This window comes from Zeus faber, assembly GCF_960531495.2.
Source record: "Zeus faber genome assembly, chromosome: 19".
NCBI lineage: Eukaryota > Metazoa > Chordata > Actinopteri > Zeiformes > Zeidae > Zeus > Zeus faber.
The window spans coordinates 4,231,689-4,247,188 of record NC_137206.1 but is presented as its reverse complement, the minus strand read 5'-3'; the positions used below and the strand labels follow the sequence as shown (position 1 = coordinate 4,247,188).

The following is a 15,500-nucleotide window of genomic DNA, read 5'->3' as shown; positions in this document are numbered from 1 at the left end:
CCGCGGGCTGTTAGCCGGGCGGCACCGAGGGAGCACTTCAGGCAGGAGACGAAACACGAAAATGTGTTTTTGACGACCCATTAACTACGTCAATTAAAAATTCCTTGGCGAAAAAAAATACAATTAAATGAGCTCAGATAATTTCATTGTTGAAGTCGTTGCTTCAATTATTCAAGAACCGTTTTCCCAGGGCGAGTTGGAAAAGGTGCAGTCCACACGCTGCAGGCGCCGCCTCGGCTTCCGAGCCCAAAAATGAAATATTCCCACGGACATGAGCAGGGAGGAGACGCTCCAATCGCAACATCACAAGTTGAGGCCCAACGACTCCCATGTCGCGGGGCATTTTTTGTTTTATTGCGGCCAATGAGGGCCCAATGTGGTGCCGGGGTGAACGTCCCGCTCACATTCGAGCGGCGGCCGGGCTGCGAAGGGCTCTACCGGCGTGGCGGTGGCGCCGGCGACGAGGCCCGGGTCCACTGCGACGCGTGAAGCCGGCGCAGCGGGATAGACTCTGTGACGGGCGCTTGACGTTCTCCTCCCCTTCCCAGGAAGCGGTGACGGAGCGCTGGTTGCGCTCAGGCGCACGGCCGTGTTTCACCGGTTCATCCACCTTCCCCAGCGGCTCCACGGCAACGGCTCTTGTTGTTCCATTACACTGAGGGATGTGATGTCTGGTTGTTCCTCCGTTCCCGGAGCGCAATCCATCCTCTATCCATCCTCCATCCATCCTCCCCCCATCATCCTTCCATCCTCCAGCCATCCTACATCCATCTATCCTTCATCCTTCCTACATCCATCCATCGTCCATCCATACTCCATCCATCCTCCATCCATCCTCCATCCACCCACCAATCCATTCATCCTCTATCCATCCTCCATCCCTCCTCATCCATCCTCCCCCATCATCCATCCGTCCTCCCTCCCTCCTTATCCAATCCTCCATCCGTCCCCCATCCATCCTCCTCACCTCCTGCTACTCCGACACCTCGTCGCACTCGAGGTGAAACATCCTCCAGGTTTAATCATCACATTTGTGCCTGTAGAGTGTGTCCTCTCTTCCTCTATGTGTCCATCTGTTTTAGACAAGATAAGACTTTATTCATCCCTGGATGGAAATCCAGGCGAGAGAAAGTGATACAGATAAAAATGTGATAAGAAATAACATATACACACAACTATCAACACAAGTTAACATGACGTAGCACTAGAGTAACTAGTGGGTGGTGGCAGTCGGTCGATAGTCAGGACAAGGTGCAGAAATGCGTCATTAAGAAAAGTGGCGTGGTTTTTCTATTTTTTTTATCTTTCTACCTCTATGTGTACACACAGACAGACAGACAGACAGACAGATCCTCAGAGGGTGACTCACTCAGACACTCATCTCCCCCTGTTGGATCTAATGGACCCTGGCACCCTGACCCCCTCTAATGGTCCAATCAGACCCTGGTGGTCCAGGGCAGAACTCCTCTCCCTCCCCGGGGTGAAGTGGAAGACGTGTCCCCCTTGTCTTGGAGGGAAGGAGGAGAGTCTCTGCAGTGGATTAACTGGACTGGATCAGACTGAACATCCTGTTTGTAGAACCATATGAACTGCAGAAATGCTAAATAAAGTACACATTATGTATGTTGGCTTAGATTGAGCAAACTGTTCTTTTCCATTTCATCTGAAATGATCAGTGGAGGAACGACGTCCTGAGGAGGAACATGTCCGCGGGCTTTCACTTTTCTCTCAGCGTTCGGCTAAATCTGCGTGTTTCCCAGCGAGCTCCGGGTTTCTAGCTTTGACCCAGACATCGGCCGGCGGGTGGAACAAACCCTGGTTCCATGACCCGGACCGGACCGCAGGCTGCACGCACTGCGAGCTGCAACGTGCACTCGGGCCTCGTGAAGGAACAGAGCTCTCTCTGATCCTGCTCAGCCCCAGACAGCGGGGCCCAGGGAGAGCTCTCTGGGTCCGGGTTCACGTCACTGCAGGTTCCGACCCTCAGGGTGAGGTAGATCTGGAATCAGGTTTAACCATTTCATAGTTTTCCCGATAACAGTAAAAAAAAAATTCAGGGTCTCAGAATTTCAGAGAAAAAGCGTGCATAAACCTCAACACGAGAAAGGATGGATCAATTTACTATTTACAATAAACCTAAAAGGTTAATAATACAAATGAAAAATAAATGAAAAGATAAACAATGAACAGTAAAGATTTGGTAATGAACAGTAAACCTGATTATAAATACTAAATATAGTGTAAACCAAAAAGGCAATAACGTAAGCCTATAATTATGATATTATTAACTACTATTTATTATATATTTTTGTGTTCGTGTTTGTGTGTGTGTGTGTGTGTGTGTGTGTGTGTGCATATATGTCTATGTATATATATGTATATAGAAAAAAATATATATACATATACATAAATATGTATATGTGTATACATAAATACGTGTATATATGTGTGTATAGTATAGAATGTATAGAACATCTATCTATAGATATTCCTTTTAACTTAAACAAGTAAACAAGAAAGGAACAGCATGAAGTGATGGAAGGAGAAGGAGTCAAGACCAGCTTCACGTCATGGTTTATTCAGCAGATCAGTTCATCATTTTGAAATACCTGATGTTTGATTTTGAAGGGCAAACCACTGTCAAACTGATTCATACTTTACTAGTCGTTGAATAGTCAGTCACATTTTACATTACTGATCTTTTTCCTGATAGTAGCTCATTTTGATAATTGTTTTAATATTGGCTTCATTTCACCTCATGTTGTTTATATCCCGTACTTACTCAGGTGTTGCATGTGTTTATATATATATATATATATGTTTTTTAATCCAATTTTTATTACTATCTTTACAGTGTTGTGACTGGACGTATTTACAAGAGTTTCATAACCAGCAGCATCTGCGTCCATGCTGTTTTATTGTCAATAGGATGATAAAGTTCAACCTTGCAAAGGTGGAGGCGTCCTTGCTTTAATAAGAACTGGATGGAAAATAGGTGCTGTATGGCCAATGTGGTCAAAGTCGACAGCTCCCTCCAGCACCACGGACAGCTCCCTCCAGCACCACGGACAGCTCCCTCCAGCACCACGGACAGCTCCCTCCAGCACCACGGACAGCTCCCTCCAGCACCACGGACAGCTCCCTCCAGCACCACGGACAGCTCCCTCCAGCACCACGGACAGCTCCCTCCAGCACCACGGACAGCTCCCTCCAGCTGTGCGTGAAGCAACTCCAACAAACCTAATATTAGAATCAACATGCGACCTGGATGGAATTTTCCCTTGTTTTCCTCTGAATAAAAAACCTGTTTCAACGTGGCTCCTCAAAATCTGAAGCCTCTCCCCGTGGGAATGTCATTTCTCTCACCGTTACAAGGGAGCTTTCATATCCAGGACAATCAGGGGGAATTAATCCATTTACAGAGAGAGAAAATTTGATTTGACTTTGATTGTGGGGAACAATCAGACATAATAATAAGAAACAGAAAGGTTCCGATCCTCCTGCGAGCACCTCTGCAGAAGCAGGCAGGATGGGTTCCATCTCCATATACATAGAAATAGAAATAACTTATTCATTATATTATCTAGAACTATATTATGAATGGTAATTCCATAAGTGATTTGTTTTCGGTGTTGATAAAAAAAACAAAAACACCTGATACACATTGTGTATTGACGATGCAGAGTGCAGCCCGTTCTGAATCCCCCCCTTCATGGCAGTTTGGTTCAGTCCTAAAAGGGTTGCCAGATCACTGAACAAAATCAGCTTTAAAGTACAGCAATTTATTTACACGGTAAGTATTTAAGCTATCTGGAATGAAAACATGAAAACTACTGGTTGATTAGAAGACCTTATAATATATTATATTATATTATATTATATTATATTATATTATATTATATTATATTATATTATATTATATTAAGTTATATTATATTGTATCACATTATTTTATATTATATTATATTATATTATATTATATTGTATTATATTATATTATATTATATTATATTATATTATATTATATTATATTATATTATATTATATTATATTGTATCACATTATTTTATATTATATTATATTATATTATATTATATTACATTATATTATATTATATTATATTATATTGTATTATATTATATTATATTATATTATATTATATTATATTATATTATATTATATTATATTATATTATATTATATTGTATTATATTATATTATATTGTATCATATTATATTGTATCACATTATATTATAGTAGTGCGTTTCACTGTAAATATGTATGAAGTATGGGTTATATGGGGCAAATAAACCTCTTGAATCTTGAATCTTGAATCTTAAATCTTGAATCTTGAGTCTAGGTATTGGCAGATTTTTATTTAATTAAAAAAAATTATTGGGTATGGGGAATTGTATATTTTCCAAATGTTCCATATATAGCCTGATATTATGTTTGTATTATTGAGTTTATGAGAGCTGCTCGGGGTGAATAAAGTATCTATCTAACTTTTCTATCTACCTATCTATCTATCTATCTATCTATCTTATAGTCATTAACAATGCCTAAATTAAATTATATTATAATTTATTATACTCTATTACAGTTATATTATCTTGCATTCACATTATATTACATTTCATTACATTAAACAGCATTACATCATAACATACAATATAATATCATTAGAATATCATGTTATCTTATATCACTCCATCAATGTCATTCCTTATCTCTGCGTTGATGCCAAACTCTACCAGAAAAGATGCGCCGGCTTTCACAAAGTTGCTAAATTTGGTGATAAAAACACATCTGGCAACCCTGGAGCCCTCTGCTCTGAGGTGTAGCGGCAGGGAGGCAGAGTGAGATGGAGCATCACTGGTGGAGCATCTCTGTGGATCTTCTCCTCACTGTGGATCTTCTGACTGGAACCAGTGGAACCAGCAGATCATCTGGAGCGCATTCCCCCTGACACTGTGGGTGAGTTGTTCTGAACATGAGGATCCTTGGAAAATACTTTTTCTTTTGGCTGCAGTGATAAGAAACCAGCTGCAGGTTCCAGGTGAGAGATCAGAAATAGATTCAAGTTCATCAGCAGATTAGTGATTAGTGAAGATTATCAATCAGTGTAGAATTTAATGACCCTGGTTCAGAAAGAAGCTGACAGATTCCGGGAAATACCATCGGCTTATTGACTCTGACATTGTGTTGCTGTACCTCATCCTCTCATCTCTCATGTTGTCATCGTCCATCGTTTCAACAGGAAATAAGTGTCGGTCCAGTTGTCTAACTCTGCGTCCCGGAGGAAACAAGGTCGTCAGTTCACACATGGCCACGCTCTGTGTGTGTGGAGAAATTAAAGAGAAACTGAGTTGTCAAATGATTTTCACCTCCGGCTGTGGAGGATAATATGCTGGAAAATGGAGAGAGAGAGAGAGAGAGAGAGAGAGAGAGAGAGAGGGAGGAGGAGAGAGGGGGGGTGTTAAGAGTTGAATTAATGTATTTGCCAAATGAGAAAATCCCAAAATCCAATCCTGTTTTTTATATGTATGTTATGGACATAACTCCTTATCTCCTTTCATTTAGAGCAAAAACAGGATTGGATTTGGGGGTTTTCTCATTTGACAAATACATTCATTAAACTCTTAACACCCCCCCCCACCTCTCTTCCTCTCTCTATTTAAATATATATATATATATATATATATATATATATATATATATATATATATATGCTGTACAATATATGCTGTACATAGGGTTATGCATAAGGTTATATTAATATATGTATACAGATGTAATAATAATAATAATAATAATAATAATATAACAACAAAAATATATCTCAAGTGTTTAAATAACAGAAATATAAAAGTTGATAATTAGCCTCCAGACAACGTTTATTTCCTATTTATTCACAACTCACAACATTTCTTACTTTCTAAAGTTGATTAAAACAGTCTCTCCATCTCTCGGGCTGTCGGTCTGGCCGTCCGCCTTACTGTCTGTCTGTCTGTCTCTCTGTATGTATGTCTGTCTGTCTGTCTCTCTATATATCTGTCTGTCTTTCTGTCTGTCTGTCTGTCTGTCTGTCTGTCTGTCTGTCCGTCTGTCTGTCTGTCTCAATTAAATTAAAATTTGCTTTATTGGCATGACAAGCGCTCTCACAAATCATCTCTCGACATTACAGGAAAAGAAATTAAGACAATAACGAAATGAATAAATGAATGAATAAAAATAATGATAGGAATAACAACAACAATAATACGTGAAATGAACAAAAATGGACAGAACAAAAAAATAAAGTAAAATAAAGGTGAAGAACAGGTCGCATAAAGGTGTTTCCCCTGTATTTTTTAGAATTGTATTAAATCCAAAACGTCTCACGCAGCCTGACCTCTGGGTTGCCAGGTCTGACCCCGTTTTACGGCCAGACGTCTCTCTACCGTAAACACAGATTACATATGTATTCACCAAACGTCTTTTTTTCTGTTTCTCCTCAACCTCCGTCCCTCTCGCAGTCCATCCCCTCTGTCTCCGTCCCAATCGTCTGCCATCCCCATCCTCCTCCATCCCCCTCAGTCCATCCCCTCGCCTCCGTCCCCATCGTCTGTCCCCTCGTCCTCCGTCCCCTCGTCCTCCGTCCCCTCGCCCCCATCCCCCTCATCCTCCATCCCCCTCAGTCCGTCCTCCGTCCCCATCGTCCTCTGTCCTCCCCTCACTCCGCCCCCTCGTTCTCCGCCCCCTCCGTCCACATTTCCCATCTCTCAGTGGTTAATGGACGCCTGATCAGAGCTTCTGGATAACAAAGTGCTGGAGGAAATCTTAATTTAACACCTTGACCATTCTTTTCCCCGACCAATCAGTTGACGACTGACTAGTGCTTGACTGAGGATCTCCACCTTTATTCAGATAGGAGGGTGTAGCACTCATTATGTGGGTGTAGTTTTTAGAGGGAGGTGGTGCTCGTTTTATCATTCATATTTCAGTGGAAATGAAGCTGGAGGGTGGGAGTGCTGAGGGTGCAGATAAAGAGAAAGGTGTACTCTGCATATACTGCCTCCACCCTCTGCCACACCACTACTGTCTACACCCTCTGCTCCACCTGAGCTCCCATACATGCTTCGCCAGCACCACCTCGTTGTTCTGTCACAATCCAGACGGAAGCTGAAGTGACCGTATTGATTATTTGATTTGAACCAAAGTCAATTAGAAACAAATTACGGCAGATGAATGGGAACCGTCGCGGAGGAGGACGTCCCGCGGAGTTAGTGGAGGCATAAACACCACCCGACGGAGCAGGTGAGAGGGAGAGGGAGAGACAGAGGGAGAGGGAGAGTGAGGGGGGAGAGAGAGGATAGAAGGACGTTGAGAAGGCGGTTCTGAACTCAACCAGCGACCATCTGGTGCCGCCGCAGAAATATGGTTCAGGAAATTGGCTTAACCCCCGAGATAACTGCTCAATTTGAAGAGGGAGAGTGTGTGTGTGTCTGTGTGTGTGTGTGTGTGTGTGTGTGTGTGTGTGTGCGCATGCGTGTGTGTGTGTGTGTGCGCGCGTGTGTGTCACACCGGTTGCTGTACAACCCCCGTCTGGTCATTGAGCAAAGCGTTTCCCACACAAGGGAGCGTCCAACACTCAGCCATAAAATTATAAAAGGGAGTTAATTAATATTCATATTAATTTAAATCCTGCTGCAAGGCCCCATGTTCCGTAAGTAGACGCTCAATTGGTATTTCCATTAATCATATAACCCCTATAAATAGAATTAATAACGGTTTGTTAGAATACATAATACACACACATTCTTGGACAGGAATTCATGACTTTCTCTCCCTCCTTGCAGTTGTAGTGACGCTCTGGAGCAGCAGCCTCCCGGAGAATCGCTGCCGCTCACATCCAGGGCCAAGTTCTACCCCTGTTTCATTTCTTTATTTTTTCACGGCTGCAGTGCTACTGGCTGGTGTGCAATTTATCACAAAATTCACAATTTTTTTCACCAACCGGAAGGTCTAAAATGAATTGGAAGTCCTGAACAATAGTCCAACCTTTTTCATCCTTCAACTCTAAATGCTCTCCTTCTCTCCCTCTCTCTCTCTCTCTCTCTCTCTCTTTCTCTCCCTCTCTCTCTGTCTCTCTCTAGTATGTTCCTCCTGTGTGCTTTGAGATCTCCAGCCCGTCAGCCTTCTCCTGCCCGGTTTTCCATCAGACAGTGAGGCCGTGCAGCGGCCATGACCTTCCCCAACGCCAGCGTCCTTCCGGCCAACGCCAGCGTACCGGAGGAGGGTCCCGGGCTGGGGGGGAACATCTATCGGCCTTTCAGCGTGTTCAGCGTGCTGACCCTCACCCTGCTGGCCATGCTGGTGGTGGCCACCTTCGTGTGGAACCTGCTGGTCCTAGTGACCATCCTGCGGGTGCGAACCTTCCACCGCGTGCCCCACAACCTGGTGGCCTCCATGGCCATCTCCGACGTGATGGTCGCCGCCTTGGTGATGCCGCTCAGCCTGGTGCACGAGCTGAACGGGAGGCTGTGGAAGCTGGGCCGCGTGCTCTGCCACGTCTGGATCTCCTTCGACGTGCTCTGCTGCACCGCCAGCATCTGGAACGTGACGGCCATCGCGCTCGACCGCTACTGGTCCATCACCCGGCACCTGGAGTACACGCTCAAGACGCGCAAGAAGATCTCCAACGTGATGATCGCGCTGACCTGGATGCTCTCCTCCATCATCTCCCTGTCGCCGCTGTTCGGCTGGGGGGAGACCTACACGGAGGGCATGAAGTGCCAGGTGAGCCAGGAGCCGTCCTACACCATCTTCTCCACCTTCGGAGCATTCTACCTCCCGCTCTGCGTGGTGCTCTTCGTCTACTGGAAGATCTACAAGGCCGCCAAGTTCCGCATCGGCTCTCGCAAGACAAACACCATCACGCCCATGGCTCAGGTGATAGAGGTACTCGCGTAGCGACCGACACGGCAAAGAACATGGGCTAGAATTTGTGTAACCATTGTACTTTATCTGTCTGCTGTGCCATGAATCAAAACTGTGTCCTGTGTTCAGTCTGTTTGGGCCTCAAGTGTTATTTGTTGAGACGAGCCTTCAGATGGCTCTGGCTGCCATCACCCTAGGACAATTATTGTGAGAAGGAGCACGCAGAGAGCTAAATGGAGCCATCTCTCTCATTGCCACCAGCTTTTTAATGTGTGTGGGCAGACGGTGGAAGGCTAAAAATACGAGCCCCTGTATCGAAGCCACAGCCCGTTGCACTTTTTAAGCTTTTGGTGGATTCTCGTAATCAGCAGACAGCCGTGACAGATCTATTCAGAAACCTCATCAAACCTTCAATCAGGAATAATGTCGCCCGTGCAATTTGAGGCTCGTTCCCCTCTTCATCAACACTGGCGGCTTCGGAGACGCCGCCTGGCTCTGAATAGGAAACATCCCCCGACGCAATTCGGTGATAAAGATGAAGACGTTCCCGAGCCCTGACGCTGCGCGGGCGGGGACCATGAATTACAGCCCTCAGATCAGCCTGAGTGCTGAGAACATCCTTTCATCGATTAATCTATCGCCACAGGATTCCTGCGATGTCTGGTAGAAGGTTCTCTTCAGGTTTTAGAGCTTTTTATTTGATTTTTTTAAATAAGATAAAAGTGCACCGTTAAAAACGCCCGAACCTTGGAATTCTGAGGTGAAATAAGCATCAGGGTTGGAGCAGCACTTGGTGCCCGGTGTGTTGGTGTGTTGGTGTGTTGGTGTGTTGGTATGTGCACAGTGTGTTGGTGTGCTGGTGTGTTGGTTCATGCATGGTGTGTTTTTGTGTTGGTGTGTTTTTGTGTTGTGTGTTGGTGTGTTGTTGTGTTGGTGTGTTGGTGTGTTGGTATGTTGGTGTGTGCATTGTGTGTTGGTGTGTGCATGGTGTGTTGGTGTGTGCACGGTGTGTTGGTGTGTTGGTGTGTTGGTGTGTTGGTACGTGCACAGTGTTAGGTTGGTGTGTGCCCAGTGTGTTGGTACGTGCATGGTGTGCTGTGTTGCTGTGTTGGTGTGTGCACCGTGTGTTGGTGTGTTGGTGTGTGTACAGAGTGTGCTGGTACATGGACAGTTGTGTGTTGGTGTGTTGGTGTGTGCACAGTGTGTTGGTACGTGCATGGTGTGTTGGTGTGTCAGTGTGTGTACACGGTGTGTTGGTGTGTGCATAGTGTGTTGGTACATGCACGGTGTGTTGGTTTGTTTGTGTCTGTACGCAGTGTGTTCGTACATGCACAGTGGTGTGTTGCTGTGTGTACACAGTGTGTTGGTACGTGCATGGTGTGTTGTGCTAGTGTGTACACAGTGTGTTGAGACGTGCACGGTGGTATGTTGGTGTGTACACTCTGTGTTGGTACGTGCACAGTGTGTTAGTGTGTCGGTGTGTGTACACAGTGTGTTGGTACGTGCATGGTGTGTTGGTGTGTAGACATTGTGTTGGTATGTGCACGGTGTGTGGGTGTGTTGGTGTGTGTACACACTGTGTTGGTACGTGCACGGTGTGTTGACGGTGTGTTTTGTGTTGGCGTGTTGGTGTGTATACTCACTGTGTTGGTACGTGCATGGTGTGTTGGGTTGGTGTGCTGGTGTGTTGTTGTGTTGGTGTGTTGGTATGTTGGTGTGTTGGTGTGTTGGTGTGTTGGTGTGTTGGTGTGCGCACGGCGTGTTGTTGTGTTGTTGTGTTGGTGTGTTGTTGTGTTGGTGTGTTGGTGTGTTGGTGTGTTGGTGTGTTGTTGTGTTGGTGTGTTGGTGTGTTGGTGTGTTGGTGTGTTGGTGTGTTGGTGTGGTGGTGTGTTGCTGTGTTGCTGTGTCGGTGTGTTGCTGTGTTGCTGTGTTGGTGTGTTGCTGTGTTGGTGTGTTGCTGTGTTGGTGTGTTGTTGTGTTGGTGTGTTGTTGTGTTGCTGTATTGGTGTGCTGGTGTGCGCACGGCGTGTTGGTGTGTTGGTGTGTTGATGTGTTGGTGTGTTGGTGTGTTGGTGTGCACAAGGCGTGTTGTTGTGTTGTTGTGTTGGTGTGTTGGTGTGTTGCTGTGTTGGTGTGCGCACGGTGTGTTGTTGTGTTGGTGTGTTGCTGTGTTGGTGTGTTGGTGTGTTGCTGTGTTGCTGTGTTGGTGTGTTGCTGTGTTGGTGTGTTGATGTGTTGGTGTGCGCACGGCGTGCTGTTGTGTTGTTGTGTTGTTGTGTTGGTTGTTGGTGTGTTGTTGTGTTGGTGTGTTGGTGTGCTGGTGTGCTGGTGTGTTGGTGTGTTGCTGTGTTGGTGTGTTGGTGTGTTGGTGTGCTGGTGTGTTGGTCTGTTGGTGTGTTGCTGTGTTGGTGTGTTGGTGTGTTGGTGTGCTGGTGTGCGCACAGCGTGTTGTTGTGTTGGTGTGTTGGTGTGTTGTTGTGTTGGTGTGTTGGTGTGTTGGTGTGTTGATGTGTTGGTGTGTTGGTGTGTTGGTGTGCACACGGCGTGTTGTTGTGTTGGTGTGTTGGTGTGTTGGTGTGTTGGTGTGCTGGTGTGCGCACGGCGTGTTGGTGTGTTGGTGCGTGCACGTTGTGGTTCCCGCAGCTTCTGGGCGGTGCGTGCACGCCAGCGACTGGGAGCGCAGCGTGGGCGGATCCACCCACACAGAGAACAGCATCGATCTCAAGCCTCTCGTGTTTTTCTGCGTCGGCCTATTGTTACAAATACAGCTGAGGAGAATAGAAATTCACTGGAAGAGAAGCTTAAGGAGAGTTCCTTCCTCTTCTTCCTCTTCTTCCTCTTCCTCTTCCTCTTCTTCTTCTTCACCACGACCTGAGCCACGGTGGATCCTCCTTAACAGCTTCTTACCGAGAGCGGAGGAGTCCTTGAAACATGAAATCCTGTAAATATTCAACACTCAGATTCCTCCGTCTCCTCCATTAACCCTTGCAGCACCGTCACCCCCGTCACCACCGTCCGCTGCTTCTAACTCCCTCGGGAGATGCATCGGCTTCATGCTCATTACACGTTGACCTGCCGCTCGGCCGAGCCCCCGGACCTTCCTCGCCTTCTTCACGCAGGGCACAAAACGCATGTTGGTTTTTTTTCGGGGTGGGGGCGGCGGAGCCCTCTGCCCTCCAGCAGATTGGCTGAGATTGTTCATTAAGTGTAAATAGCTCTCTGGCTTCACCAGCTCTGATCTGAACACGGAGGCGGATGAATGTTGGCAGGTTCCCGCACCTGAGGCTGTTTCCTAATTCCGCTGCTCCCTTCCGATCCAACGCCCCTGTTGTTGAGTATCGATCCATTTATTGCGTCAAAAGGCTTGTTGACCCCTCCTTTGTCTTCGCAGGTGAAGGAGGCCTCCCAGCAGCCCCAGATGGCCTTCACCGTGCGCCACGCCACCGTCACCTTCCAGACGGACGGCGACACGTGGCGGGAGCAGAAGGAGAAGAAGGCGGCCATGATGGTGGGCATCCTGATCGGCGTCTTCGTCCTCTGCTGGATCCCCTTCTTCATCGCCGAGCTGGTGACGCCGCTGTGCTCCTGCGACATCCCTCCCATCTGGAAGAGCATCTTCCTGTGGCTGGGCTACTCCAACTCCTTCTTCAACCCGCTCATCTACACCGCCTTCAACAAGAACTACAACAACGCGCTGAAGAACCTCTTCTCCCGCCAGCGCTGAGGGAACTCACGCTCCGCCCAGTGGATTTTGGAGCCCGTTCCAAAACCCATGACAAAAATGTGATATGGGATTCCACTTTCATTTCCCGCTTTAAATAAACTACATATCCTCCCACAAATGACCCAAAATGCACCTCAAAATGGAGTATACACAGTTTTTTTCACTATGAGAGCCAACGAGCAGAATGGTTCTGCAGCAGGTGAAGGTGGTTTGGAAAACTTTTTAATTTAAAATGTTAACATCACACACGCATACACACGCTGTACTATTAACCATAAATGAATCAGGATCACATTTTGTTTTTTATTAAACAAGACGTGTCGGTGCCTTCTCTTCCCGTTCAGATGTGAAGGTGTTGGCTCCTCAAGAGGGGCCGGTGTCCCCCCTTGGGGACTGATTGATGTGAATAAAGAACAAACCTCTACATCAGTCCTACTCATGGCCCAAATGTGGCCCTCGTGGTAATGCAGACCGGCCCTCTAAATAAATCCAGGACTGTATTTGTTTATTTTAAGCTTTTTTTTGCGACGACAATTTGAAGAACATACTGGAAAGGTAATTTAGCCTTAAAAAAAACAAAAAACAAAGCAAAGAAACCCCACTTGATCTGCTATTCCACGTTCAGTAAAGTCTATTATTCCACCTTAAAAACCATACATTTGTTACAATTAATCTATTATTCCACCTTAAGATGAATTGAGTGCAATTTATCTCATTTATTTATCTTATAGTTATATTTTTAATTACATCGTATAAAGCACAACGTTCAGTGAATTAATCATTCTACTTTAAAAACCATACATTTTATTACAATTTATTATCCCACCCTAAAAACCAAACAGTGTTACTATTTATATCTATTAATCCACCTTAAAAAACACAAATATCGGTCAAATCAAATATTCCACCTTAAAAAACACAATTAATAGCAGCGCAATTAAACTACAATTCCACCTTAAAAAGCAAACTGTTCATTCCAGCGAATCGATGATTTCACCTTAAAAACAACAAAGATCAGTTAAATCGAATATTCCACCTTAAAAGCCTCCACACCGCTGCGTGTCCCGGAGATGTGATCTGAGTATGAAGCGGACGACGGGAACGCCCCCGCAACCTCCTCTTCATCATCTTCCTCTTCTGAATCCTCTCCCTCCTCCTCTTCCTCCTCCTCTTCCTCCTCTTCCTCCTCTTCAACCTCCTCCTCTTCCTCTCCCTCCTCACCTTCATTTTCCTCTTCCTCTCCCTCCTCTTCTTCCTCCTCCTCTTACTCGTTCTCTTCCTCTTCCTCCTCTTCAACCTCCTCCTCTTCCTCTCCCTCCTCACCTTCCTCTCCCTCCTCCTCTTCCTCCTTCTCTTCCTCTTCCTCCTCTTCAACCTCTACCTCTTCCTCTCCCTCCTCCTCTTCCTCCTCCTCTTACTCCTTCTCCCTCCTCTTCCTCCTCTTCAACTTCCTCCTCCTTATCTCCCTCCTCACCTTCCTCTCCCTCCTCCTCTTCCTCCTTCTCTTCCTCTTCCTCCTCTTCAACCTCCTCCTCTTCCTCTCCCTCCTCCTCTTCCTCCTCCTCTTACTCCTTCTCCCTCCTCTTCCTCCTCTTCAACTTCCTCCTCCTTATCTCCCTCCTCACCTTCCTCTCCCTCCTCCTCTTCCTCCTCCTCTTCCTCTTCCTCGTCGGGAGCCTAAAGGAAAAGGTTGAAGCAGTTCCGTCCGGAGGAGCTGATGTTTCAGAGAAAGAACAAGAAGAAGAGCAGCTCATTCACACAGACGGAGGAAACTTTATGAAGCTTTATGAAGCTTCCTAAAACTTTACGAATGATTTTGAACGTTATGGAACTTTATGAAACTTTATGAAATGTTGTAAACTTTATGGAACTTCACAGAACTTCATGGATTCAGAGTTTGAGACGTTCTCTGCTCCAGGGAATAAACAGAAAGATTATTAATAAAAGATTAAAGAAACATTTGGTTCTCCTGGTTCAGACGGATCCAAGATGGATTCCAGGTGTTGATCTGTTGACACTGGACATTGAGCTTTTTCATCCCCCTCTCCGTGCACATGCTTGAACGTCCTACTCCTCCTCTATACCTCCTCTGTACCTCCTCTGTACCTCCTCTATACCTCCTCTGTACCTCCTCTGTACCTCCTCTATACCTCCTCTATTCTCCTCTGTACCTCCTCTGTACCTCCTCTATACGTCCTCTATTCTCCTCTGTACCTCCTCTGTACCTCCTCTATACCTCCTCTATTCTCCTCTGTACCTCCTCTGTACCTCCTCTATACCTCCTCTATTTTCCTCTGTACCTCCTCTATACCTCCATACCTCCTCTATACCTCCTCTATTCTCCTCTATACCTCCTCTATACCTCCATGCCTCCTATATACCTCCTCTATTCTCCTCTATACCTCCATGCCTCCTCTATACCTCCTCTATTACTCCTTGCTTCCTCTATAGCTCTTTGCCTCCTCTATACCTCCTCTGTATCTTCTCTATTCATCCACCCTCCTCTATACCTCCTCTATACCTCCATGCCTCCTCTATACCTCCTCTATAGCTCCTTTATACCTTTCTACATTCTTTATACCTCCTCTGTACCTCGTCTTTACCTCCATAACTCCTCTATACCTCCTCTTTACCTCCTCTATACCGCAATACCTCCTCTATACCTCCTCCATACCTCCTTACCTCCTCTATACCTCCTCTATACCTCCTTTTTACCTCCATAACTCCTCTATAACTCCTCTATACCTCCTCTATATCTCCATACCTCCTCTATACATCCTCCACACCTAATTTATTCTTCCTCTATACCTCCTCTATACCTCTTTGATTCCTCCTCTATACTTTGTCATCTATA

At 45.7% G+C, this 15,500-nt stretch overlaps 1 protein-coding gene across 1 annotated transcript; it reads left to right on the top strand.

Annotated features, from left to right (window-relative positions):
* Positions 1 to 8,226: 8,226 nt before the first annotated feature.
* Positions 8,227 to 12,646, top strand: htr5ab (5-hydroxytryptamine (serotonin) receptor 5A-b; the record flags this gene model as incomplete). The annotated part of the gene is made up of 2 exons (XM_080020581.1): positions 8,227 to 8,934; positions 12,314 to 12,646. The coding sequence occupies 2 exons, from the start codon at positions 8,227 to 8,229 to the stop codon at positions 12,644 to 12,646; spliced, it is 1,041 nt and encodes a 346-aa protein (XP_079876707.1).
* Between the last annotated feature and the right edge of the window lie 2,854 nt (positions 12,647 to 15,500).